Source organism: Centropristis striata, chromosome 22 (assembly GCF_030273125.1).
Source record: "Centropristis striata isolate RG_2023a ecotype Rhode Island chromosome 22, C.striata_1.0, whole genome shotgun sequence".
Taxonomy (NCBI): Eukaryota; Metazoa; Chordata; class Actinopteri; order Perciformes; family Serranidae; genus Centropristis; species Centropristis striata.
Window position 1 is genome coordinate 2,337,224 of NC_081538.1, and position 27,035 is coordinate 2,364,258.

Below are 27,035 nucleotides of genomic sequence, written 5' to 3' on the forward strand. Positions count from 1 at the left end.
AATTGACCACAAAATGATCAAAAAGACGCAAAATGACCAAAAAAAGGAAACAAAACTACCAGAAAAGACACAAAATGACCAAAAAAGACACAAAATGACCAAAAAAAGAAATCAAATTACCAAAAAGACACAAAATGACTAAAAAAAGACACAAATTGACCACAAAATGATCAAAAAAAGACACAAAAAGAAAGACATTAAGTTACCAAAAAGACTAAAACACATTAACACATGAACACTTTAACACAGTGGAGACAGAGCTGACTTCCAAAATGATTTGGCGACCCCCAGAAATCATCTCGCGACCCCAATTGGGGTCCCGACCCCAAGGTTGAGAATAGCTGGAATAGATGATAAAGCAGGGTATGCTGCAGATTGGGACGGACAAAATGCCAAACTGAGGCTTCAAAATACTATGTGAAGCAGGCTATGTTAAATTCTTTATACAGTCTATGGAGTAAACCCAGTCCTCTGAGTAGCATGAATAAGATGTCTCAAAAGTGTTTTGCTTATGCTGTAGAAAGTGCCTACGGCTAAATCCAAAATCTCAGTCATCTGGCCACAACATATGATTCACATCATTTTTATACTAATCAAACCATTCAGTGACCCTTTGTGTCTGGTATGGCAGCATCTGCATCCCTTATTTTTTCATCCACTCCACTTTTCCTTTAACTTGTTTGTATACATCATGATTTTCATGGCACTAAAACAACTATTAGACTTTCTGATGGCCATGTGACGCAACTCTGTATAACAGCCTCTATTGTAACACTTCATTTTACAGCTCCTTGTCATCTGTGAGTGGTCCCAGTAAAAGACTTCTGGCTCTCTGAAGTCAGACCCTCCTCCTTCGCAAACAACCTATTTACTCTTCCTTGTTGAGGTAGAAGGATTTGAAGCCAAGCACCACATGAAACACCAAGCCGGGTAAACAAAAAGCCTTATGAGACTGCAGGGGAGAAGAGGAGCTTTCTTGTTCTAGTTCGCCGCAACCACTAAAGTCCTGTATGTAACGAATACCCTCGCTCCCTGAAACCATCAGCTGGTAGCACCCAACCACAATCTGTCCAAAAACCAAACAAGGGATCCACAAAGTCATGTCAACTTTTGAATCCTACAATGGATTTCCAACTGGGTGATACATACTGGTATAAGAGTCATAAATCCAAAAAACAATAATTTAGTCTTCAGATGATTAGTTGAAGACTTTGTCCACAAAGACCAAGCAAGCACCAGACTTAGAGGATATACAGTACGTAGGCCCTTACCACACACAGTGATGTTGCAGTACTCCCACGGAGTTTTGGGATCCATGGTGTAGCACCAGGGACGGAGACGATTATCTGGGTTACGACAGTAGTTGTCCTTTAAATCTTTTTGCCGATACCTGAGAGAGAAGACAGAGAGGAAAGGAAAAAATTCAGGGGGAGACAAGTAAGTCATAACAACTGGTGAGGTCTGCCTCTCCTGAGTATTAGCGTCAGTTATTTAAGCATCTGTCATGGGTGTGTGCAGCATTGTCCGTGAGAAAGGTTGGTTTGTGATTATCAGCTTTGCTTAGCTTACTTTTTGGGCTGGAAGTTGTGTTTGTGAGGCCTTGTTGAGTCCCATCTCTGGCACTCCTTGCCACTCTCTGTATGGTCCATTTTGCCCTGATAATCTTCCCCATTACACGTCATACAGACTTCTGTCAGAAAAGAAAACAACATTTTAAAACTTTTTTTCCTTTAGTCATGAATGCAAACACAACTTAGGCCTTTAAGAAGGAAATAAAACTACAGAAACATTGATTAAATGTCTCTTTAAAGTCGTCAAGCATCTCTCTGTGCTTTCGTGTCTCTTTGTTGCTGTTTTTTCTCCCTTTGTAGTTGTTTTAATATTTTTTTTTGGAGTTATGTTTTGTCTTCGGTTGTTTTGCCCTTTTTGTAGACGTTTGGCATCACTTTTTGGTCAATTTGTGTCTCTTTGTAGTTGTTTTGCTTCTCTTTGTAGATGTTTTTTGTCTCTTTGTATTCGTTATACGTCTCTTTGTAGTCATTTTGTGTTTCTTTGTGATCATTTTGTGTCTCTCTGTAATCAGTTTGTGTCTCTTTGTACTCATTTTGAGTCTCTTTGTAGTCCTGTTGTGTATTGTTGCAGTCATTTTGTGTCTCTTTGTAGTCATTACGTATCTCTTTGTAGTCATTTTGTGTCTCTTTGTAGTCATTTCATATATCTTTGTAGTCATTTTGTGTCTCTTTGTAGTCATTTCGTATCTCTTTGTAGTCATTTTGTGTCTCTTTGTAGTCATTTTGTGTCTCTTTGTAGTCACTTCGTATCTCTTTGTAGTCATTTTGTGTCTCTTTGTAGTCATTTTGTGTCTCTTTGTAGTCCTTTAGTGCCTCTTTGTAGTTCTTTAGTGTCTCCTTGTAGTCCTTTTGTGTCTTCAGTCATTTGCATCTCTTTGTAGTCATTTTAAGTCTCTTTGTAGTCATTTTGAGTCTTTCTGTGATCTCTTTGCAGCTGATTGTTTTTTGTCTTTTCCTGGCCTTTTTTTTGTCATTTGTGAGATTTTGTGAGTTAAGGACTCTGACACTAACTTACTAACTAACTGGGTAACTTTCTCCCCATTTGTGGTCCATCCATGCATGACAACTTCTTTCTAACATGAATTTTGGTCAAATCTTGCTGCCCAGCGATGTTGTTTGTCTTACCCTCTGAGCACTGTGGTATTCCACACTCCTCGGATCGTACGTTGGGGTCTGTGGTGTAGCACCACGGACCACCAGGATCGTTTTTGGGATTCCGACAGAAGTTCTCCCTCAGGTCTTCCGTTGGGTACCTATCTGGATAAAACCTGCGAGGGGAGTAGACAGGCATTACTGAAAGTGTTAACTGATACTGTAAGCTGTATAAATAAATTTCAGGGAGTACTTGCACACTTGGCTGCTCCAGTGATGTATACAGTACTGTACCTGCCTGCAAAGGCTCTCAGTAACAAGACAAATAAATTCAAAAGACAAGCTTCATTCTGAAATGCCTGTGCCTGCAATGTGACCAGGTTACATTTCAGATATTACAACGACCAGTCACATAAACTGTATGCAAAGTAAGTCATCAATATGTTTCTTCTCTTTAGATTTGCACCTTTTGCATGATTGCCTTACTGATTCCTACCATATTCCAGCCCCCTCATGTGTGAAGCAGCCAGACTCTGTCACAGCACAGTAACCACCAACAGCACAGAACAATGCTACGAACCACTTGTAGCAGATCAAGCAGATCTTTTGCTGGCAGCCTTTGAACACGTTTAAACCTAATCCCTCTCTGTCATCGGCTACCTCAGGTCAGTGTGAACAAGCGACTGTAAGACAGTAAGAAAAAGAACCTGGCTAGTCCAAACATATGGGATGTAACAATGAGGAGCGGCATGGGACCCCTGTGCTAAATGAACAGTGTGTGAAATTCGTCTTCTGTCAGGCCAGGATGATGAAAAGCTGGCATGTCAGCACCCCCTGATCCGTGCCGACCACATTCTCCCTCCCACCAAGCTAGACGGAGGGGGGAAGACAGGGGAAAAGTTGTGGTTGTGGAAGAAGAGTGAAAAGAAACAAGTGAAGTGACTGACTTAAGTGCTTAAAAAATAAAAAAGTGAGCATAATGGGGTGAGAAAAAGGCAAGGGCTCGGTGTTTAATTGATGATGTAAAAAGAAACAACATGTGCAGGAAAAGAAAAAAGCACCAGGCTTCCCTCCCTTCAGCAGCTTGTCTGAACACACTAGCCCAGACAATGACTCTTTTCTTGGGGGAGTCTGCTCAGCTCTCCCCTCCGTGCCCTGGGGCTTACGCAAGGCTTCTACGCTAATGCACAACATCATTCAACCCAGAACTAGAAGAAATCTCAGTCTCGAACTTGGTAAAAAAAAGAGAGGAAGAAGCGAAAGGTCCAAAGCGAAAGACTGCAGTCCCAACAACAGTAAAATATAAGTGTTAAGTCTACAAACAAACCAACAAAACACTTGTTTCTGCTGCGTTTGCAGCAGTCTTCCAGGTGCCAAAAGGCACATCTGTTGTGTGTAACACGAAAAGCTTTATATATTGCTATCATAATACAGTATCCTTAATTTATAAATGGGATTACAAGGTCCCTCACTTCGCAAAAAAACAGAGGTTGCATCTGGTGAGAGTCCGTAAAAGGCCGCTGCATGGGAGCAAGTTAGCCATAATGATGTTGCACTAACAGATGTTGGCCAGTTATTCATCTCCTTGCCAAAGTCTGTTCCCATCGGAGCGCAGACACACATGCTCTGCTCTCGAGGTCGGCTGAACATATTGGCTAGATTCTGTATATCACTAAAGATGAAATCTAGACCTGAAGTAACTGCTGCAAAATGTCGAGCAACATGCACCTGGACCAAAGATAGTCATGCTTCAATGCTTCAGCATCCAAAAGAAAAAAGTACCCGGACTTAATCTTAAGGCATAAATATGAATTTTCTGAAGCGGGGTGCGACAGGGGTCATCTGAAAAATGCTCAGATGTTGTGAAAGGAATCCTTTGAAATGAGCTAATTAACTTTCTTGCCAAGAGTTAGATCAGAAGATCAATATCTATAACCATTTTTGTCTGATAAATAGGGTCTTAGCTTAGCTTGCAGTGTAAAGTCCAGTTTGCCTGGCTCTGTCCAAAGGTTTCCAAAAAATCTGCGTACCTGCACTTCTAAAGCTGTTTCCCCAGTCTATTAATTTACAGATTTGACATTATAATGTATTGATAATGACTTGAAACTAGTGATTGAGACCATAAACTCTTTAGGAAAATGTTTACTGAGGTAATAAATCAAGTGAGAAGTAGGGACATTTTCTCATAGACTTTTAAACAATCTGACAGTGGAGTCGCCCCCTAGTGGCATTTAGAGAGAATGCAAGTTTGAAACATTTCTGCATTGGCTTTGCTTCACAGATCCGGAGCTTGCCCCTTGGTGACAGCATCATATTTACCCTTTAGAGATGAGAAAGATATCAATCTTCTTGTCTAACTCTCTGATGTGTGCTCACTGACCTCCCAGTGGAAACATGTAGAAAAATAAAAGAATGCCCATATGGGAATAAATAAATGATTGCGATGTTATCTATTGTTATTAATATAAGCAGAAATTTTCCATTCTCCATGCTTGGCTGGGCATCACTACACTTTTAGAGCTGTGGTTCAAAAGCTAAATATAGACAACAGGTGGAAGTCCCATTCCGGGAAGGGAACCTCCTGAGAAATCACCCCTGGCCCACGGTAAGCGGTCAAGCATGAAAATAATAGTTACCTGAAGCTCAAATGGTGCGTGGTTCATTATGGTGGTAATTCTCAAACAGCGGGGCAGTCCCATGTTAGGTAACCCCACAGTGGCACTAAATCTCCCTTAAGTAAAGCCCCCTTTGACCCTTTGGAAGTTAAAAGTTGCTGACAAGCCGGGGCGATGTTACATATGCCATCTGGGACGAGGACTGGAACCGTGTGTCAAATAAACAATGACAAAGGATTCCTAATGCAAAGAGCTGCTTCTGGAAAGGGAAGGCAGGAGCAGGCAGGGGGATATGATGGGGATTAACACTGTGATACCTTTTAATTGTGGGGGATCACTGAACTATTTGCTCTCAGTGTGGCTTTGGTTTCGTGAGCTCAGCTGGACAACAGACAAAACATGACTTCAGTCTATAAATCTGCGCGGTTTCTTCCTTTCATTCTACCTCCCTCCTGTCCATTTTTCACTCTGCACTTCTTCAAACTCTTATTACTCTGTCTCTCAAACCCCCTCCCTGCCGCAGTTAAAATATCTTGTAACTAATGAGCCCCACTAATGAGATGCTGGCACAGAACCATCGTCGCAAATTCACAGATCTTGCCTCGCCTGCAGCCAAGAGAAAAATAATCTCCGGGATACACCTGATGGCCTACAACACAGCAGAAAAACAACCTTGATAGAGAGGACATCCCTGCATGTGTTGAAAGAAATCTGACTTATTTCTGGCTAAACGCTCACTCGTCTTCAGCCTCCACCTTCCCTTAACCCCCGAGGTACAAGGGGATGATCTGAGCAGCTATAAATCAGCTGCTGAGGCCTGTTCAATATCAGACACAGAGAAATGGAGAATGAGCATCCAGGAAGGTGGCGGAAGCCTAAAGATTGGAGAAACAGACTTTTAAAGCTGCTGGTTCAAATCTACAGGAATCTGGCGAGGGGAAGTGAATGATTAACACCTTCCACTCTATAAAAAGTGTCATCTAGGAAACCACTGCACCCACAAGGTAACATGTAAATGTGTGTAACCATTCCTTCTCTCATAGACAGCCTTTATTCCCACAAACATGTACTTTTTGGTGAAAAAATAGAGGACTTACGTGTGTTCATTGATGTTATTATCCGACCAAGCTTGGCAAGTAATGTTTGACTTTGTCCAAGACCTCCTCCCCCTGTAGTTGTCCTTGGTGCCGACGATACACTCCCTAATATAATCTAAGTAGGAGCAGAAGGCATAAAAAGCATTTGAAAACAACCATTCATGTTCTCACTTCTACAAGCTGTATCTGTGTACTCTTTGTGTGCCAATTTATACACCGTTTAGCCAATTAAAAGTTGATTTGTGTCCACTGGCTTGACCACCTGGAATATATTTTCCCATGTATGGTCAATGAGACTTTTTTTGACAGCGTTAGTTTAGTATGAACCGGCTTGTGTGTTATTCCCAATAGACGAGTCCCTGAAGTTCATTAAATGTCACCGGGGGGAGTTTCCGTAAATTTCGCAGTTAAATCTAAAGTGCTAGATTCCACAGCCGGCACTGGAGAAAGCCTTTGCGTTCCCACTGTAAACAATGAATTTTTTTGTTTACACTCCACTTCAGGCTGTTACATGTTTATGCGTGCGACTCTCCCCACTGGAGTGATTAAACAGCAGGGGGTGGGGTGGCTTGGTTGCTTTTATTGTGTCAACAGAAATACCAAAGACCTTAAAAAGCGCGGAGCCGACGCAAGAAGCACAACCTGCAATCACCAACAAACAATTTGCTTGTGTAAATCCTTATGCACCTGAATGTTCTCATGAGAAAAACACCAGACTGCATAACAACACTCTCTCAAAATGACGACATTTACCTTTTTTTTCATACAGAGTAAAGTTGACGTTGGCCTGCTTCTGCACACCGTGGGTGAAACGGTCAAAAGGAAGCAAGTGGCATTTCCTGTTGTGTCGTTGAAAGTTGAAAGCTCTGAAAAAACACACGGGAAGTAGTTAAGAGATGAACGAACGATAAACAGCAAAAATATGTAAATACTGTGTCAACTCAGGAGGAGAAGAGGAGGAGTGAGGGGAACACGGCAGGGAAACAGAAAAAAAACTGAATTCACCTGCAGTTAAAGTTTTTCTTGACTTTCTTGCACTTGCGGGCGCATTGTTCATGCGATCGGCTGGTTCGTACCAAAGGGGGCTGAGGGCAGTCTGTGCAAACCAGCATGTGATTCTCACTCTTCTCATACTTCTGTAATGAGTGATGATTCTTTCTACAAAAACCTGCAGGGACACAAGGACACAATGAGTTACTGTCTGTTTCAGACTTGTAAATACCATTCGCATGAACTTTCAAGCTGTAAGCATGACTGGGAAACTCGCAATATATGGAATCAGCAAGAATGAAGCAGACAAACATGTATGAACGCTCGCCAGAGTCTGTAATTAAACCCAAACTTTCTGGATAAAGTGTAATATATGTATATAACCTGATGCACCAGATGGTTTGTTGCACAGAATTATCTGGGAAGCCGTCATTGGAAACTGTTCAGACACTTTCAGAAACAATTTTGCAGGTGATTAGATGAACCATCTGTCTATCACCATCTATCAGTGGCTAACTTCCACCAACCAAAACCAGGCAGAACAAGAGCCAAAACATCTTTTCCATGGAGAAAAAACACCAATTTGTCCTTTGCTACTCTTTGAATGAAGAAATATTCTCCAGTCATGATATAACTGATTGCAGAAACCTCGTTGGGAGCCTCCAGTCGCTCCTCACAGGAAGCTGATTGTCCAAACCACAAACACATAATTTAAAGCCTGACAGGATGAATTTCAATGATGTTATCATCCTGAATTTATGATATGATGTTTGTGGTATTGCGAGAATCCAGCTGCCGTGCAAGGTAACTTTATACATGTCAGTGCACAAGTTGTCTAATTACATAAATGCTTGTAAAAGCCTAAACATTGGTTGCTTGTCCGCCTCTAGCATTCTTCTTCTATGGTATGAATGTTTAATAAAAACTGCTGTCAGGGTTGAGTTAGTTGCCAACTCTGTGATCAGACTACTGAGGTGATAATTCTCCCAAAAGCCTCCAGCATTCAAGATCTCACTCCACCCATTCCATAGCACCGGGGTGGCTTGATTAGTTACATTGTAGTTTACACCTTTTAACCACCAAATATCACTTTATATTTAATGGCATGTGGTTTAGAATAACCATAGACTGTAGAATAGAAGTGGGCGCAGACAGCATGATGTCACCCATTGGTTTGTGGGCTACCGTTTTGAAGCCATCTTGGTTTTTTTGGAGCCAAAAGTGAACATATTTGGGCGAGAGGGTGGTAGAAACTTAAAAATAGGACCATAATTACAAAATTAACATCATGTTGTATTGAGGAAGACTTGAAACAAGTGACTGAGACTGATGAACTCACTGGGATAATGTTAATTGAGTAAATAAACCAAGTATTTTCCCATAGACTTGGATACAATCAAATTTCTTTTTGCAACCAGTGGAGGTTTAAAGAATGCCGGTTTAAGGCACATCTGCATTGGCTTCACTTTTCAGGGCCAGAGGCTACATCCATTTCAGTCTATGAGATTAACAGAAAAAAAAAAAAACATTCAAAGAAACTTGTTTGAGGGATTCGTGGCAGCCAGGTAGGCTTTTTTTTTGCAATAAACTGTCAGCTATCAAGTGAAAGCAATCTGCAAAAAATCTAAAAAAACATGTGGAATTTATTTGTCTCATCATTATTGACAAAGCATCAAACATTACTCAAAAACTGGGAGACATGGCCAAACATTTTACTACTGCTGTCAAGGTGCTGGAGTGAACTGAAACCTGTCAAAATGAGAAAATTTCCTGGAGTTCCTCGTGGTGGTTTGACTATTAAAACAACAGGAGGCATGAACACTGGTTTCAGAGTCTTGGCATGGAGGGAGTGGAGCAAAGAGGAAATTATTTCCCTGTCATATATTAAACTGGGTGGCCGTGTTTATATAAAAACATCCTTTAACTACAGTTTGCCCATGCTTGTTGGCATATTAACATCAGCACTGAAACTGAAAAATCAGTCCAGAACGCCTCAAAACTCTTCAAAAAAGACTTTCTTTAGATTATACTGCAGCTGTGGCTGCCTAAACCGAGGTAGCAAGCTAGTTTATACGTCTGAAAATTAAATATGAAGTGTGTCCATGATCAAAACCTGCTTCAAACCAAGGTAGCTGTCTGACAAATGCAGAGTGGGTGCTGAACTGTGAAGAGAGCCAAGAGAACAGAATGATGTCCATCCAACAGGCTGATGTGCTCCAGTGCCTCAGTTGGAGATTTGATGCTCATGAAAGCATACTCCATATTTTACTACTTACTTTCAGAACCAGCCACAAATCCACTTTTTTTGCAACACTTCTTACTACTTCAAGGTATTTGCTACATGCTAGTTTTATGTTATTGTTGGTGCATTTAATGGATATCCATGATTCTTGCAGGTTTCCCGCAGTAACTTGCGTGCACGTATTAGCACTCCTGTTGTTTTATTCCTTTTCATCCAGAACAATTTACAACAATTTATTTTTTAGCTTTGATTTCACAAATCATTTCTATTTGTTAGTTAAGTTTTATGCATATGTTTTATAATATTTCAGTCATTGCCATTCAACTTATACCAGAGCGGTGATTCTCAAAGTTGACAGTCTGTGAGAAGTTTTAATATAATTGCTTTAAATTCTCATGATATAATAATATTTTAATGCATTTTAATATGCATTAAACTATTTTGAAAATTGAAATATTTGAAATAAAAATATTTTTGAGCCCTTTTTTCTTTTTTTTCCTTTAATATTTTGTTTTTACTTCTGTGTCGAGATCTTGCAATTACATCTATCTAATCTAATATCTTTCTGATGCATCTCTTGTTGTGTTGTTTTTTCACATAATTAAGATTATATAGAATTGTAAAAAAAAAAAGGCTACATCTAAGTATACTAAGAGACTTACATGAGGGGGTCCCTGGTATATTGTCTATCTTGAAAGGGGTCCTTGGGCTGAAGAAAAGATTAAGAACCTTTACTAAAAAACATACGGTGTGTGGAAACATGGAAATCTGCCAAAGTTAGAAAAAGGACACATAATGAATTATTTTTTGTTATAGGCCTTTGTTGAGATCTATTTCTTTGGACGAGGTACATCAAAAAAAAGAATGATACCATTGCAAAGACATAGCATGATGTCTATGGGATCCAAGTGGGTTCAAAAGCAGGACAAAACCATATTTTAGGTCTGAATCCTCTGTGATACAAATCATTCATTTCTACCTACTGGAAAGAGTTAAGAGCCCATCCTTCAGCAGAATGGAGCTCTACTGTAAATGTTGTTTCTCAGAACTACAGCAACATCTTTAAATGCATTATGTGTTTAGTTACAACAGTTTTCCGTTTATAATTAGGGGCAAGTGCGATATAAATCACACAGGAAAATCTCATGCTACCGGGTTACAGCTACGTGCTCCTGTGCCAAGATCCGACACAAGACGTTGTGTGTGTACTTAGGATATTGTAAACTGTGGAGCGTTTAGAGGCTCCTCGTGGTTGAAAATGGTTTTTTGGGGAGGACTTGTTATTAATGTTTGGGCTCCACTGGACCACATCTGGCACTCATCACAGTGTTGTTCCAGCCCTGATGTCTGGCCAGGCTGCTCAATTAGATTTCACTTAGTCTCTTCCTCTCCTTGCAGTCGGACTCCTGCTATCTCCAAATCCCAAACATTTGCTGAAGTCGGAGATTATAATAAAACGTGCTCAATGGGCGAGAGTGAGCGAGGTGAGATTTAATGAGAAGAGGCAGCCGTAGCTTACAGGAACAAGTTTCAACCCCTGGTTTAGCTTGAAAAATGTAGATAGGAAAAGGTGAATGACCGACACTCTGACCTTACACTGAAACTTCCACTGAGGTGCCCTTGAGCGAAGAACTTAAGTGTCAGCTGTTGTAGTATTTTAGCCGAGCTTTCTTGGGGGGAAAAAAGCTGCAATGAATTGATCACAAAATGTGTATTTTTTTAAAGCTGTATTGATGTGAAACTGTATTATATGAACAACAGGAAAGTAGCAGGTTAAAGGTGTGCCTCGGTCTGGGAATTAAGCAGACATTACATCTGCTTCAGAGAGCGCAAAATGTGGAACTGGGCTCAGCAGCCAGATGTTACCCCCCCCCCCCCCCCCCCACACACACACATACACACACACCCTCTCCCTCACACACACACACACACCTCTTTTCTATCTCTCTACCGGGACATACGCACGAATACCAGAGTCCGGGGCGCGCATTTTTACTTTCCCCAACTCCAGCAGGGAGGTCAGAGGTCACGGTCGGCACCCCCTGAGGTCGGCATCCTCAGCGGGATGGATGTAAACTGGGACAGTCTCTGCAAGCAGCCGATAATCTGCGCGTCATAAAGGAGCGGCGCGCAGCTCGTTTTGGTGCCTGCTCGTGCGCGCGCCCCAGGAGGTGCTGCAACATTAAATGACGACATGCGCCGCATCTTCTTGGAAGCTGGAGTCAGTCCAGCAGATGCAGGAGTGTCTATTACTGGCATGACCAGGTGTAATTAAAAAAAAACAAGTTTAATGCCAAAGCACATCACTTTGGCACAGCTTCAATGACCCGGCGAACTTTCTTATTACCTATTATATTTGCACAAATAACTGCCTTTAGATCTATGCCAAACACTTTGAATTAGATCTAACTGACTAATGGGACATGCAGGTTGTTCAAGGAGGGGCAGATTGATGAATGAATAGTTGATGAGATCAATTAGTTCCAGTTTAGTTTCATCGTGCAAAACACTTAATTAAATGTTTGGAAGTGTACTCTATGTCCCTGATATTAAAAGCAAAAATAGCCTTAAGTATGTTCTTTCTGCAGACGTCAATGACTTACCAGCCACGGTAATTCATCAAAAAGACTGAGTCGAATCAACAGTGCAAGACAGGGCTTGTGATCAAGTTGCAATGCCAAGTTTATGGGTTATAAGACAGCATGCAAATTTGTAAGCGAGTGTTGGTTTAAACCATGCCCTAACTGGCATAATCCAATTCAAAAATATGATTAACAGTGATGCAATTTTTTTTTTTTTTGCTCCGTGTATTTCTCACTTTAATGCATATTCAGGCAATTACATTAGAATTAGATATGAGAGTAAAATGAACCACACAATGCCCCTGCAGATAATGAAATGATCCTAGAAGTACAGGTCTTCATGTCTTACCTGTATCCAATATAGTGACCACAACACACACCACAGCTTGGTAAATCCATACGTTTGTCCTCATGGTTAGGAACTTGGTAGCAGCAGGTTAGAATCCGGATTAATGGCCGGCTGACTCGGTGGTTGTGGAGTCCAGACAGATGACCAGCAGAAGACTTGTCTTCCTCACACTGATGCCACTTTTCCAAGAAACCACACGTCCTCGGTTCAACCCCCTTTTACTTGAGTTTGTGCTGCTCTCACTAAGCGTCTCTCCTCACCACTGTCAAGTCCTGCGGAATAAATAGTGCAACTTCCGGTTGTTATTTTTCAGAATAAAATCGGATGTGACTCACGCTAAATGTCTGCACGTCAAGTCTGGTGTGATATTTAAATTTTTTTACCCCACCACATTTTCAACACGTTCTTACTCATGCAACTAACAAGGAATTACCCTGCTAATAAGTATAATATGTGCAGTTAAAGTTTGTTTCTTTGTGTCATCCAAAACACTTTTATTTTTTTATTTTTACAATGAACATGTGTAATTTATTTTGAATCCAACTCACATATAAAATACCATGCTGTGTCCTTAGATACCCGTCAGGGTACTGAGGCTGTATTAACCCACATCTGTAAATAATGCCCAACAATGTTTTACTAAAAACTACAGGTGGTCTATTTGTGACCCATTTTTACATCTTATTAAAATGCCAGGCTGATTTTTTTTTTTTTAAAAGGTTACTAAGCAGTGATCTGTAAATGAAAAACACAAACTGGTTTTACCTCAAATTCTCCCAGATATCAAAAGCATTTTTAGCATTTTTCTATAAGCATGCAGGATTAACATGATTCCATGAATCAAAGAGTCAGCCGGAATAAGCCAACCGTGATAGAATAATGGTTTGGTTGTTCTGTACGTCACTCCAATTCATGCAGCTTTAAAATTAAACTTAATGAAAGCAACATTTTTAATTTCAGTTAAATAGACTGCTCTATGGTAGCACACATGGTACCACTCTATAAGAGGTCTAGAAAATGCATACATTAATGGCTTAATATATGGTTAATACATCACTTTTAGATCAATATCAAAAAAAATATTTTAGGTTGCCAGGTTTTTAGAAATATCTCTGGCTGGCGTCTTTCCTCTTTAGTTAATCAGGTATTTTATTTTATATTTTAACTTTTGGTGAAGAGCTGTTCCAAAATCCAATTATTAACATTTATAATTAAATACTTGACAGATTGTTGGAAGACCCCTTTTTCCATTATCTTCAAATTATGCTTCATTCTTTTATTAAAAAGACCACTTTTGGGGGGAAACCCAAAAGTTAATTAATGACTTTTAACTGAAGCATTAGTAAATGATTCAGTAACCATTAATGAGGTCAATAATCACAACTAATTACCTCTTTATAAAGGGTAAGAAGGTGGTAGAGCACAGATTCACCTTTTAAAAGCAGGTGGGGATGCAAACTGTATACAGCTCTGATGAGAAGGGAAGTGGGGCCATAAAAATATAGATAAACCTTGTGTTGGGCTGCAGATCTTTCTGACAAGACCTGTCTCTCTTCACTTGTCTCACTTTGGCTCAACTGAAAAGGCAGATGGGTTTCTTTACATGGTGCGCCAAAGAACACTTGGCCAAAGTAGCGATTGTGTCCTCAAAGGAGTAGCCATTGCAAAATGTCTAATGCAGTACCAGACAAAGTGCACACAAGCAGAAAACATACAAAAGAAGAAGCAGAAAAGAGCCGATGTGTTGGTAAAAGGGGCTGTTCAGACTTTCGGAACATTTAAATGGCAGCAAACAAATATATACTATGACATGACTTCATGGATTATATATATATATATATATGTATGTATATATATATATATATATATATATATATATATATATATATATATATATATATATATGGCCCATTTCAGAATTGCGGGTACATTTGAAGTTAAAATAAGAATTTTATTTTATTTTTTTCCATAAAACCTTTTTCATTCCCATAGATAATACTTTAAATTCAACACTTCCAGCATTTGCCAAGCTTAAACATGTAAGATTTAAAATATTTAATCTGAAAATCATCGTAGTATCAGCAAAATCAGTCAACTCTGTTGCAGACAAATTAGGGTAAATACTTATAGTACTCAAATGTAATACAGTTTAAAACCATGTCTTTCCTAAGAGAACTTTTGTCTTTACATCCACTAATTCAACTTTAAATTTTCGAAGATAAAGATTCTTTTTTCAGGAGTAAAAACATTGACACATTTAATTGGAAAGTTGCCAAGACAGTTTGGATTTTCTCTAAATATTGCTCCAAAAATGAATGAAATGCTTTGAAATTTCATGTATGGTGAGAATGTTAGTTATGACACAGCTTCTGGTTAATTTGTCAACAATAAAACATATTTAATTAGAATTTTTTTAAACAAAACTGTGTGAAACAGAGTTGACGGCTATGTGAACAGAGTTGACATGAATAACAGAGTTGACAAACTATGCGTAAAAGGCCAAAAACAATAACTCTGTTATCATTGAAATGATTTGATGCTTGATATATCAGCACTGCTGCAGTTATTAGCACCATTAGCACTGCTGACAATGCCATCCTAACCACAATCTGTACATATGATAGCGCCCCAAAAGTGACGCCAAAACATTAGTTTTTCCCCCTGGTGACTGGTTGCAATAGGTCATAAGCCCCGCCCCCTCCATAATAGCAAATGGGACATGGGCCAATCTAAAAAACTAAATAAATGTGACATACATTTTCTCAAAAGATGGTTTCTGTCATTTTATGTAGTCCTATAAAGCTGATGTACACTACCGGTCAAAAGTTTTAGAACACCCCAATTTTTCCAGTTTTTATTGAAATTCAAGCAGTTCAAGTCAAATGAACAGCTTGAAAGGGTCCAAAGGTAAGTGGTGAACTGCCAGAGGTAAATAAAAAAAGGTAAGCTTAACCAAAACTGAAAAATAATGTACATTTCAGAATTATACAAGTAGGCCTTTTTCAGGGAACAAGAAATGGGTTAACAACTTAACTCTATGGAGTCTTGGGCTATTTTGTCCATTTTTGAATTCTTTTCATGTCTTTGTAAGTCATTTTGTGTCTTTTTTTAGACATTTTGTGTCTTTTGGTGTCTTTTTTTGTCATTTTGTGTCTTTTTTTGGTCTTTTTGTGTCTTTTTTTAGTCCTTTAGTTCAACATAAAATGTGATTTTGAATCTTTTTTTTTTACTTTCAAAACACTATTATGCTCAATAAAGAATTTTAAATGTTGCAAATGTGCATTAATTTCAGAGTACACTGAGACATTAAACTGCGTCATTTTCAATTAAATTCTGGAAAAGTTGGTGTGTTCTAAAACTTTTGACCAGTAGTGTATGTCTAAGTTTTTTCTAAAAAATGTAATATTTGATGCTATAAAAGAGGGCATAACGTCATGATTGACAGCTGTGATGATTTGTGATTGGTCGGGCAGGTGTATGTGCAATAATGCACTACTGCAGCTCCACAGGTGGATCTCTACTGTGCAGACTTTGGCTCCAAATGTCCAAGATGGTATCACCTGGATATATTTTGTCTTTGTTTTTATGCAATGGTAGGAAGTGAAGCTGTGTCGGCCCTCTTTATATAAAATCTGTGGTTTCGAACCAATAGCTGAACGGCGTTATCCGCCAGAATGCAATGAGTTAACCCCCATTAACACTGTTGGTTATTTCAAAACCGTTGGCATTTGACTGATAAGGCTTCAATCACACCTGTTCATTACTAGGCGTGTCAAAACATTCCTGGAATATTCTCACTTTGTGTTGCAACTGGCGCCACTTTCGATGATTAATGTGCTCAATAATGTGCCAAACCTGCCAACCAAATATAGTGACACAGCATCTCCTTTATTCTTATAAGGTCAGCTGTTCTCATGAAGGTCACATCATGACAAAGATGAAAAATATCTATCGGGACTCAGGGAATATTTGTCCTACGACTCAAACAGTCCCCACGAGACAAAGAGGTCTGGGGGTAAACACAGTGCCAGGACTCTATTCACGGCTCAATCCAATGCCATGTTGGAGACTGACCTCACACAGCCCCCATAAAGAACTATAGTGTTTATATTATGACAGCATAATATCGGACAGAGCACAGCAGCATGCACCTTTAATTTCCTGTCTTTATTATAGCAATAATACATTGATTATTAGAGTTTTAAAGTGCCATAAAGGTACAATAAGGTCACCATAAAGACAAAATTGAGAACCACAGACGTAGTTTAAATCCCTGTAGGGACGTTATAAGACATGAAGTGTGTGTTTGTGTGTGTAGGCACAGGGCAGCTGGAAGTAATCCTATTTAGGTACCAGCGTACAGGACTTTTGTTGGGCCCTAACCCTTATTTGACAGGAAATCCACACTTCAGCCGTTAACGGGCGGCGGACTTAAAGCCCTCCAGAGAGAGCAGCAGGGGAAGAAATGGTTTGAGGTAAATGCCAGACGCCCGGCCCTCCCTCATTAAGACGCGTGCAGGTCATTTAATTTTTCTTTGGTCCCTTTTCCTCCATTTGGTCTGTGTGTGTACCAGCAGGTGTAGAGGTGTGTGTGTATGTGTGTGTGTGTGTGTGAATGTCTCCAGGCCTTGGCAGCAGGCACTGAGGTGCTGCACACCGTACACACATCACACCCGCAACGTCAATCAGTGTCAGCGCAAAGAGGAAATCCAGACGCTCAGAAAGTCTGTCTTGGAGCAAATTTCTTTATATTGGTACCTTTTGAACTGCAGCGAGCCCTGTCCCATGTGCTTCACAAGCTTCAGGTAAATAAGTTAAGTTTGACAGCTGATTATGCATCGGGGGAGAAGATGTTGGAAGTGGGAGAGCTCTTTCATAACAGACCAAAGCAATGGGAGTATTAACTTCTGTGATTTATTTTTTTCGCTTGGGGCGAAAGCACAACCACAAGCTTCTTCTAGAGTAATTTACTCATGATTTCCATCTAATTTCTGATCTTGTTAACAGTTCTTAAGAAGATGTGGTTTTTCTTATTCTTGTTTTGTTCCTGATAGTTAATGTTATTGCTTCTTTTTCCAACTGTAGACTACACTGTAAGACTTTGCTGTAAATTTACAGTCAAATTCTAACAGTAACTTGCTGTATTATGATTGTGCAGTATATTGCTGTGAAAACAATGCATTGTGGGAGTTATCATGATTGCTCAGGCATTCCAACGGTCAAAATGATATTTTTACAGGAATTTACTGTTTTCAACTAAGCATGGAGGGAAAATAAAGCCGTAAGTAGTCAATGCTGCCAGTAATTTACTGTAATTTTACAGTAAAAAGTTTTACAGTGTAAGGAAGGATTTGGCCTGCAACAAAAAATTGTAAAAGTTGTGTTGTAATGGTATGTCCTTCTTTGGCCTGTTTCATGGTGACCTCATTTACAGTGTACACAAACTCATAAATGCTCCTTTCATTGACAGAGAAATTCAGGTTGAAATATGAGAAAAATAGTATTTAATTAATAATAGTATTTTATTGTTTGGACATATTTTTTTGCATTCGTGAACAGCTGTGGACTCGTACTGATCGCATGAAGACGATTCAAATCTGACAAACCACGCATATGCATTTCCCAATCCACGCTTCAGCCTCCATTCTAGTTGGTGACGGTAATAATCTTTTTGACGATGGGCATTTTCTTCTCTTGCACAATTCCCTGCCAGGAGTTCAATGCTATTTTGCTGTCTTTGAAGACAAATTATATAAATGTGGGTAATGGTGGATCTCCTTGCAGAACTCTGCAAAACCAATTTCCGTTTTGTTTTGTTGTTGTTCTTCTTCTTGGAAAACATAAGCCACTGTCTGGACTGGAGCATGCTCAGTCGGGCATCTGCTATGTGTATAGTCCATGAAGTCACTTTTTCTGGGCTGCACTTGGATGTTAACATAGGGCTCTGCAAAGACATTCATGGACATTATAACGCAGACCAAAGTGGACCCTAACAGACACATGAACATGCAAAATATAAAGCCAGCTTAATTTGTAATTGCCCTGCGTATTTTCAGTTTTTATGCCCATGAAGCACTTTGTAAAATTGCTTTTGAAAAGTACTATAAAAATAAAGTTTATGGTTGTAATCATTACAATTATTACTACTCTCCAAACTGTACATTTTTCTGCAAATACAAAAACAAAATCGCCATTACAACGAAGGGAAAGGATGTTACAATCGGGTAAAAAAAATCAGCACAAGTGGCAGCACAAGTGGCTTCAAACGCTCTATTTTTTGTTTCTTTTTTTTTGCGCTTGCTTTCCTCTCTTGCCCACATAAACACACACCTATTTCATAGCCTGCTGAGCCACGTAAAGAGGTGTGGACAGGGGAAGTGAGGAGGCGGAGGAGGTCCACCCAGAGAGAGATGGGTAGTGTTTATCATCAGGGAGAGCAGGGAGTATTTGGAGATCGTCAGAAGCTGTCAGCACTCACAAAGTGCAGCCTCATTTGACTCGCTCCTCACAGCGCAATGCCAGCATGTGTGATTCAAGGATGAACTCATTTTTTACACACAGCTGATGTGCTTATTCAGCTCCGAGGGTTTGAGTAACGGCATTAAGATTGTTTTTTAGGAAGTGATTCAAACAGCCGAAACCTCTTTGGATTTACTTTCTCGTGGCTCGTCTTGTCAGGACCAGGTGTCCACGCCTTGACCTGGCTGGCCAATATCATTAACAGCCCTGACCATCCTACATGCAGTGTTTTACCCTCTAATTACTTTACACCCCAGCTGCCCAACAAATCCCTGACCCGGCTTCCCTCCATTCCTGCACATGAAGGAGGCTAATCACCGGTGTGATCTCCCCCTTCTCACCTCTGACCCCTCCCCGACACTAGAATAACAACCTCCATACCAGCACCACAACCCCTCGATGCTTCCCCCCCAATTAGGAGGGTGCTTTTCCCCTTGCAGATGACAGATGAGGGGTCAGAGGGTTGTCAGACCCCCTTGCTAGTTTCTCCTCGTGCCCACTGAGGGATGAAACAGGAGGACGTCCTTGCCTTGGGGACTGACAGGGGAAAAGGTTTAGTGTTGGAAGTTGCGTTGACGTAGATAAATGACTGTCAAGTGGGCACAGAGAGTGGGGAAGTTGGGGTGGGAAGCAAATCGGAAGTTAGACCTGTTGGATGGAGTTAAAGGAGAAGAAGAAATGAAGTAAAAGTTGAAAGTTAAGACTGAAATAAGACAAAAAGAGTCAGCTGCAGCAACACTGAGAAATCGTGACAAGTAGAGAGAAGCAGAGGTCAAACAAAGATAATGAGTGGATTGAAGGATTGAATGACCGAAGAAAAAAACGGATGAAATCGAGAACAGGGGAAGAGAAAGACAGAGAGAGATAAGGCAGCGGAGCTGAAACGCTGCAGCGAGCCTTTTTCCTCCGCTGCAATAAAAGCAGAGCTGCAGTCCAATGAATCAAGGCGTTGGGGGCTTTCCTCTCTCTGTTGTGTGTTATGTCCACTGCTAATGGCCAGCAGATGTGGAGGTATTTCACAAGTGTGGCTTTGGAAAACATTCCCGCACATAAATCCAATTAGGTCGGACCCTGCACACGAGCTAGCTAGCGAGCAAGGCGAGAGCGCTCACGACCGCCCTAAACGCTCCACAGACACAGTTGACTTAAATAATCTGATTTTTCACAGCAGGTAGAGGAAGATGTAGACTAAGTAATGGTTAAAGACTTTTTAATCTTAAGTAAACCAATGGTCTAATTCAGGATTTTGGCTATTTGGGTTTGTCTGGTTTTGATTTTGTGGTGGGCGGCTCAGTGTTTTCAGTCTTTATGCAGGTGGTCTAAAAAATACAGTTTAACAACACGAAGAAGAGAGGATTCATGAGACAACACCACAGATTGAGTTTCAGCTAATGTTGTTTTATCAATTGGAAATGCTCCTTCTGCTCTGGGATCAAATAGTCCATATTAAATAAGCATGCATGAACTCTGTGTCCAGCTCATATACCTTCAGGCAGCAAAACTTCCACATAATCATGTTTCCTCTGGGAGTCGTTTTACAGAAAAACGTCACACTCCCAAAGTTAGTTATTTGTTCCTGATAATACAAAGCCTTGTTTGGACAAGAGACTGGTAGCCAGATGACCTCTGGTTTAGATCTGTGGTTGAAATATGAATTTCATTTTATTTGGATGAAGGATATCAGTATTCAACACAATGATGGAATTATGCATGTGATAAAAGTTACATGTTTGCCATATTTTGCTTCATTTATTATGATCTGAAGCAGGAATAGGCTGTTTATGGGACAGACATCTTTTCAAAAAGCATCCTGCTGCAGAGCATCTGATCCCGTTCCATTAAAAAGCTATAAACCTGAAAATTGTGTGCAACCCTCAAGCTCTGGACCTGAAAAAGTAAGACAAAGCAAAAGTTCCTCAAATTACCACTTGAGGTTGGCTCTTAAAGTGAATCCATCCCCATAGACCCCCATGTTAAAATGCCAAACTTTACAGCAGGAAAACACACATTTATAACTTGGTAGAAATAAACCAAACAGTTTTGGCCTCTGCAGCTAATGTGTCTGTTCATGAGAACTGTACAGGCTGGGTTTGTATATAACTCACCCATTTAAATCATACTAAGGCTTAAGTTATACACTACCGGTCAAAAGTTTTAGAACACCCCAATTTTTCCAGTTTTTTATTGAAATTCAAGCAGTTCAAGTCAAATGAACAGCTTGAAAGGGTACAAAGGTAAGTGGTGAACTGCCAGAGGTAAATAAAAAAAGGTAAGCTTATCCAAAACTGAAAAATAATGTACATTTCAGAATTATACAAGTAGGCCTTTTTCAGGGAACAAGAAATGGGTTAACAACTTAACTCTATGGAGTCTTGGGCTATTTTGTCCATTTTTGAATTCTTTTCATGTCTTTGTAAGTCATTTTGTGTCTTTTTTTAGTCATTTTGTGTCTTTTTTGGTCATTTTGTGTCTTTTTTTAGTCCTTTAGCCCAACATAAAATGTGATTTTGAATCTTTTTTTTTACTTTCAAAACACTATCATGCTCAATAAAGAATTTTAAATGTTGCAAATGTGCATTAATTTCAGAGTACACTGAGACATTAAACTGCATAATTTTCAATTAAATTCTGGAAAAGTTGGTGTGTTCTAAAACTTTTGACCAGTAGTGTACATAGTTAAGGGAATAGCTGCTTGGTGTGACAAGTGGGTGCCATCACAGGTGGCATATTTCAGCAACCATGCCGGCTGCCTCGGCTCCACCCATGCTCCACCTTTTGCCCATTTATAGACTAGCTGGGAGGCGGAGTCAGGCGCTGCCACGATCATCAAGGACCGAGCCACCATGTTGAACCCACAATGGCTCTTGGGTGACCTCACGAATACTTCATCCATGTTTTATACAGTCCAGGATTTTGAGAGATGGCAGGTGAAGTAATCACCAAGAGTAAATTGCATCTGGCCTCCAGCTGTTAGACTCGATTGTCTCTCAATGAATGTTTTCCAGGAACTATGCTTTTTATAGTCTGTGGAATAACACATTTTATTTGAGGAGCTTTGGACTCTGAGTGTGCACAACCTTATCTTATCTTTTTGACACACCTGTCTATCAAAACTTTAATGCGGGACAGCAGTTTGTGATGCAAAGCCAGCAAATAAAAAAGGTTGAAAAATGTTCTGTTTTGCATGTTGAGCTTTTTCTAACATTGCCTACAACTCCTATGGTCCACATTCTGCTCAGGATGCTTTATGTGAAATCCAGTTGTTATGCAAACACAGCGGAGGCCAAGTCATAAAAAGAGGGTTGACATATTTTGTCCACATTTGGGCTTGACCTTAACCAATCACTGGTATACTTTAAAAAAGCGCCAATTTGACCCCAGTTAACGAGACACTAACATCATCTCAGCGGTTACACAGCAAAATCAGCAGTGTTAATTCAACTCACATAGTGTTAAATTTAACACTTTTTCTGAGTTTATATAGTTCTCACAGATTCTGAGTTAAAATTACACTTTGAAAAGTGTAAATATTTAACTCTTTAATAGTGTTAAATATTTGACACCCTTGGTGTTGTTTAATGACACCACATAGGTGCACTTTTAACTCCAAATTGTGGTTTTCCTTTTCACTTTGAGTGTTAATTTTTAGCATATATCGTGTTATTTTATGACTCAAAGTGTATTTTCAACACTAAAATCATGTTACTCCCTTTCACTGAGTGTTCATTTTTAACATACATTGTGTTACTTTGACACATTAAAGTGTATTTTTAACCCTAAAATCATGTTATTTCCTTTCACTAATGTGATAATTAACATTCATTGTTTTGTTTTACGATACATTAAAAGTGCATTCTGTCTTTAGCCGAACATATAAGTCACAAAATGTGAAAATCAACTCCACCTGAAGTGAATCTAACTCAGGTGTTAACATGTAACAACGCTGGCAGAAGCTTTTTGATCACTATAAGTGTTAAAACAACTCCAAAATCAACACCCACCAACTCAAAATTATTAACACTGAAAAAACAACACTACAGATTTTGCTGTGTACAACAGTACAAAAGATCTGACCTGGAGTCAGTGCTCCGCAGTGACTGCAGCCTACTGTGTTTGGATCATGAGCCATTGTTTCTAGTGTGGCAGCTGCTGCAGGCTTGTCTGGCACCTCATTCCCTGCTAACTGGCTCCACGTGTGTAAAAGGACAGCTCCACATACATTACATGTTCTTTCTGCACACATACAGGCGTAAACGCACACCTCGCCACACGCCACAGACAGACACACGTGCACACTCACACACTCACTAATCCCCTGGCTTTAGTGGCACAGCGGGAGTGTGGTGGTCTTGTGTGGCTTTATTAACTGGGGTGGGGCAGGGAGAGGTGAGATGGTAGAGCGAGGGATGGAAGGATGGAGGGAGGAGGTGAGAGAGGACAGAATAGGGAGGTGGGGGGAGTCCCACCAGGTGCTAATAGATTTCCTGCAGCTTTGAAACGTTTGCTTGCACCGGTCTCCTGGAATGGAGTCAGGTTTCATCTGTGGCAAATTACCCAGACCGAGGATTGACCTCCCTTCAACACACACCCCAGACACACGCCTGTGACACACACTCTGACACACCCTTACCAAGTAGGACAGACGTGTGCACACACCCACAGTTACGCCTACACATCGCTAACATACGACCTCGGCGCTGAAGGAATAGATCAGCACTTCGGGAAACACGTTTATTTGCCTTTGTGCTGAAAGTAAGACATGAATTAGATGCTGGGGTTGCAACTTTCTTTAAACAGATTGGAAGAAGGGAGAAACCGTCAACCTGGCTCTGTACAAAGTAAAAAAAGTAAAAAAAACACACACCAAACAGTGGCGGTTCTACACATAAAATGATCGATTTATAATGATGAACGGCGGAACAATTCTTACCTATTTTTTTGTTCAAACAATATCTCATTGTTCAAAAAAGGAACCAAGAATGTGTACATTGTATGATAGTTTAATTGTGCAATAAAATATTGCATATACAGTATATATATAAAAAAGATCATTCTGACTGTACTGCACTTTCAAAATAAAAAAAGTAATTGTGCACAAAAATGAGAAATGTCATTGTCGTGTATCTTCCAAATATACTTAAATGAGATGTTTAAATTAGCTAAAATAAAGATTTTGAATGCTTGAATATCATCTTTGCCATTTTTTTATATGCTAATGTGCCCCTCTGATTAAAACACTATTACAGTAAAATTGGTCTTGAACCGCCACTGACACCAAACATTGTACTTCTTTAAATAAAGTTGTGCAAAAAGAGTTGACAAATACTTTTTATGCTTCTTAAAAAAAACTATAATGTATTTATTCATTGGAGACTGTCCTTCCGCAAAGGAAGAAGTAATGTGTCCTAATATAAAAGTACAATGTACACACAGGTTTGAGGTTAGGGTGGAAGGATGGAAACAAACACAGGACTTTGACCTTAGTTACCTTACTGACATATTTAACTGACCTCATGTACGTAAGTGAGTTAACTTATGTTTGTATAGCAAACACTTATTATGACACAATTAATGATCTTTTTCCTAAACCGAACCATGTAGTTTTTCATCCTAAACCTAACCAATTGGCAACTGGTTCACAACTTTAACTGTCCCAAAATATGAACCCATATTTTATTGGTACAAACTCTTAATATGACGCATATATACACTACCGGTCAAAAGTTTTAGAACACCCCAATTTTTCCAGTTTTTTTATTGAAATTCAAGCAGTTCAAGTCAAATGAACAGCTTGAAAGGGTACAAAGGTAAGTGGTGAACTGCCAGAGGTAAATAAAAAAAGGTAAGCTTAACCAAAACTGAAAAATAATGTACATTTCAGAATTATACAAGTAGGCCTTTTTCAGGGAACAAGAAATGGGTTAAGAACTTAACTCTATGGAGTCTTGGGCTATTTTGTCCATTTTTGAATTCTTTTCATGTCTTTGTAAGTCATTTTGTGTCTTTTTTTGGTAATTTTGTGTCTTTTTTTTTAGTGATTTTGTGTCTTTTGGTGTCTTTTTTGTCATTTTGTGTCTTTTTTTGGTCTTTTTGTGTCTTTTTTTAGTCCTTTAGTCCAACATAAAATGTAATTTTGTATTTTTTTTTTTTTACTTTCAAAACACTATCATGCTCAATAAAGAATTTTAAATGCTGCAAATGTGCATTAATTTCAGAGTACACTGAGACATTAAACTGCATCATTTTCAATTAAATTCTGGAAAAGTTGGTGTGTTCTAAAACTTTTGACCAGTAGTGTACATTTGTAATAAACGGCACCCTGTAGTGGCTGTACTAATGATGGATGGTGCTAAGGCGAAAATTAAGTCATGAAGTATGGAAGCAAAGAGTGAAGCAAGGAAGCGTGTCAAACAAATGCAGGACTTTCATTCAGGAGACCAACTTTCATGTCCCATGGAACACTAGAGGGTTTGTTTGACCCACTTGAACTTCACGGACCGTGTTGTTCTTTATACTCAATATCCAACTTTCATGTCCCATGTGAAAAGTGCGTCACGTTTATACATCACCAACATATCCATGTCACTTCTGTCAATTACATCATCTGTTTAATTACTTCACTTTCGGCAATTACTTGTATCTATTTTATTCTTTTAATGCCTAACTTCTTTACCTCTTCTGCAAAGGCACTTTTTTGGAAACACTCCTGTGGATGGAATTTGATGGTAGGAACAAATGACACATATCAATGTCATAAGGTTCGGAAGACTTGTTGTAATATCCAAGTATTTAAAACGTGTAGAGGTTTTTCTAGGTGCGTTTTTGTTCTCCTCAGACAGGTTTTCACATTTATTCTACATCCATGAGCGCTTTATCAGCCTCCTCATGTACAGACAGACAGATAGACAGATAGATAGACAGATAGATAGATAGATAGATAGATAGATAGATAGATAGATAGATAGATAGATAGATAGATAGATAGATAGAAAGATAGATAGATAGATAGATAGACAGATCGATAGATCGATAGATAGATAGATAGATAGATAGACAGATCGATAGATAGATAGATAGATAGATAGATAGATAGATAGATAGATAGATAGATAGATAGATAGATAGATAGATAGATAGATAGATAGATAGATAGATAGATAGATAGATAGACAGATAGATAGATAGATAGATAGATAGATAGATAGATAGATAGATAGATAGACAGATCGATAGATAGATAGATAGATAGATAGATAGATAGATAGATAGATAGACAGATCGATAGATAGATAGATAGATAGATAGATAGATAGATAGATAGATAGATAGATAGATAACATGACCCTTATAGGTATTGTGATTGATATTAGCTGTCTGATTAAACTCAAAGAGAAAATGCCAAAGCGTTCTTTTGCCTCTCTCACCCATTTACAATAACACACATTTGCACGTACTCAGCATCTAATTATCCCTGTGCCAGGGACAGGTCAGGCTTGCCACACGCCAAGCCTTTGATATTTGTGGAAGGAGAGGTGTTGCACTTGCTTGTAATTACTCCGTCTCTGCATGTTTGTCTGTGTGGGCGGTGTGTGTTTGTGAAAGTGGTCTGGAGACGAGTGTTTGAATGACTCACCTTTGCTCAGGAAAGTGATTTGTGTAGCATAAGTGTTTACACATACACCGTATGTGTGCATATAGATTTACAAGTTTGTTTATCTGTTGTGTGCCTGCATTTTTTTCATGTATCCATATATGTGTGTGGGTGTTTGTGTGGGCTTATAGGAATGTGCACATCTGCCTAGAGCTCCAGTCGTGAGATGCAGCTGTAGGTGAATTTTGGCCACAGTAGACAGAGCTTGGCGTGTCAGAAGATCTTTAAGATTTTCTGTTTGTTCCAGACCTTGGCGCTTAATCACACTCATTTTCGTTACACACTGACAAAATGCTGACTCGCTGGCCTAATCAGACACCCAGGGCT

At 39.4% G+C, this 27,035-nt stretch overlaps 1 protein-coding gene and 1 long non-coding RNA gene across 3 annotated transcripts in view; one reads left to right on the top strand and one right to left on the bottom strand.

Annotated features, from left to right (window-relative positions):
• The window catches only part of hgfa (hepatocyte growth factor a), a 29,529-nt gene extending 16,820 nt beyond the window's left edge, over nt 1-12,709 (bottom strand). For both annotated transcript variants that reach the window (XM_059326288.1, XM_059326287.1), the window contains exons 1-7: nt 12,539-12,709; nt 7,381-7,543; nt 7,129-7,241; nt 6,376-6,490; nt 2,697-2,839; nt 1,570-1,690; nt 1,272-1,390 (exon numbers count right to left, since the gene is read on the bottom strand). In XM_059326288.1, coding sequence (XP_059182271.1) covers nt 1,272-1,390; nt 1,570-1,690; nt 2,697-2,839; nt 6,376-6,490; nt 7,129-7,241; nt 7,381-7,543; nt 12,539-12,602 — 838 coding nt within the window. In that variant the 5' untranslated portion in view covers nt 12,603-12,709. The remainder of the gene's footprint in view (nt 1-1,271; nt 1,391-1,569; nt 1,691-2,696; nt 2,840-6,375; nt 6,491-7,128; nt 7,242-7,380; nt 7,544-12,538) is intronic.
• An 8,575-nt stretch (nt 12,710-21,284) lies between these two features.
• Nucleotides 21,285-27,035, top strand: part of LOC131960291 (uncharacterized) — a 138,114-nt gene continuing 132,363 nt past the window's right edge. Inside the window, exon 1 of the long non-coding RNA XR_009389633.1 lies at nt 21,285-21,515. This is a non-coding gene — a long non-coding RNA (uncharacterized LOC131960291). The remainder of the gene's footprint in view (nt 21,516-27,035) is intronic.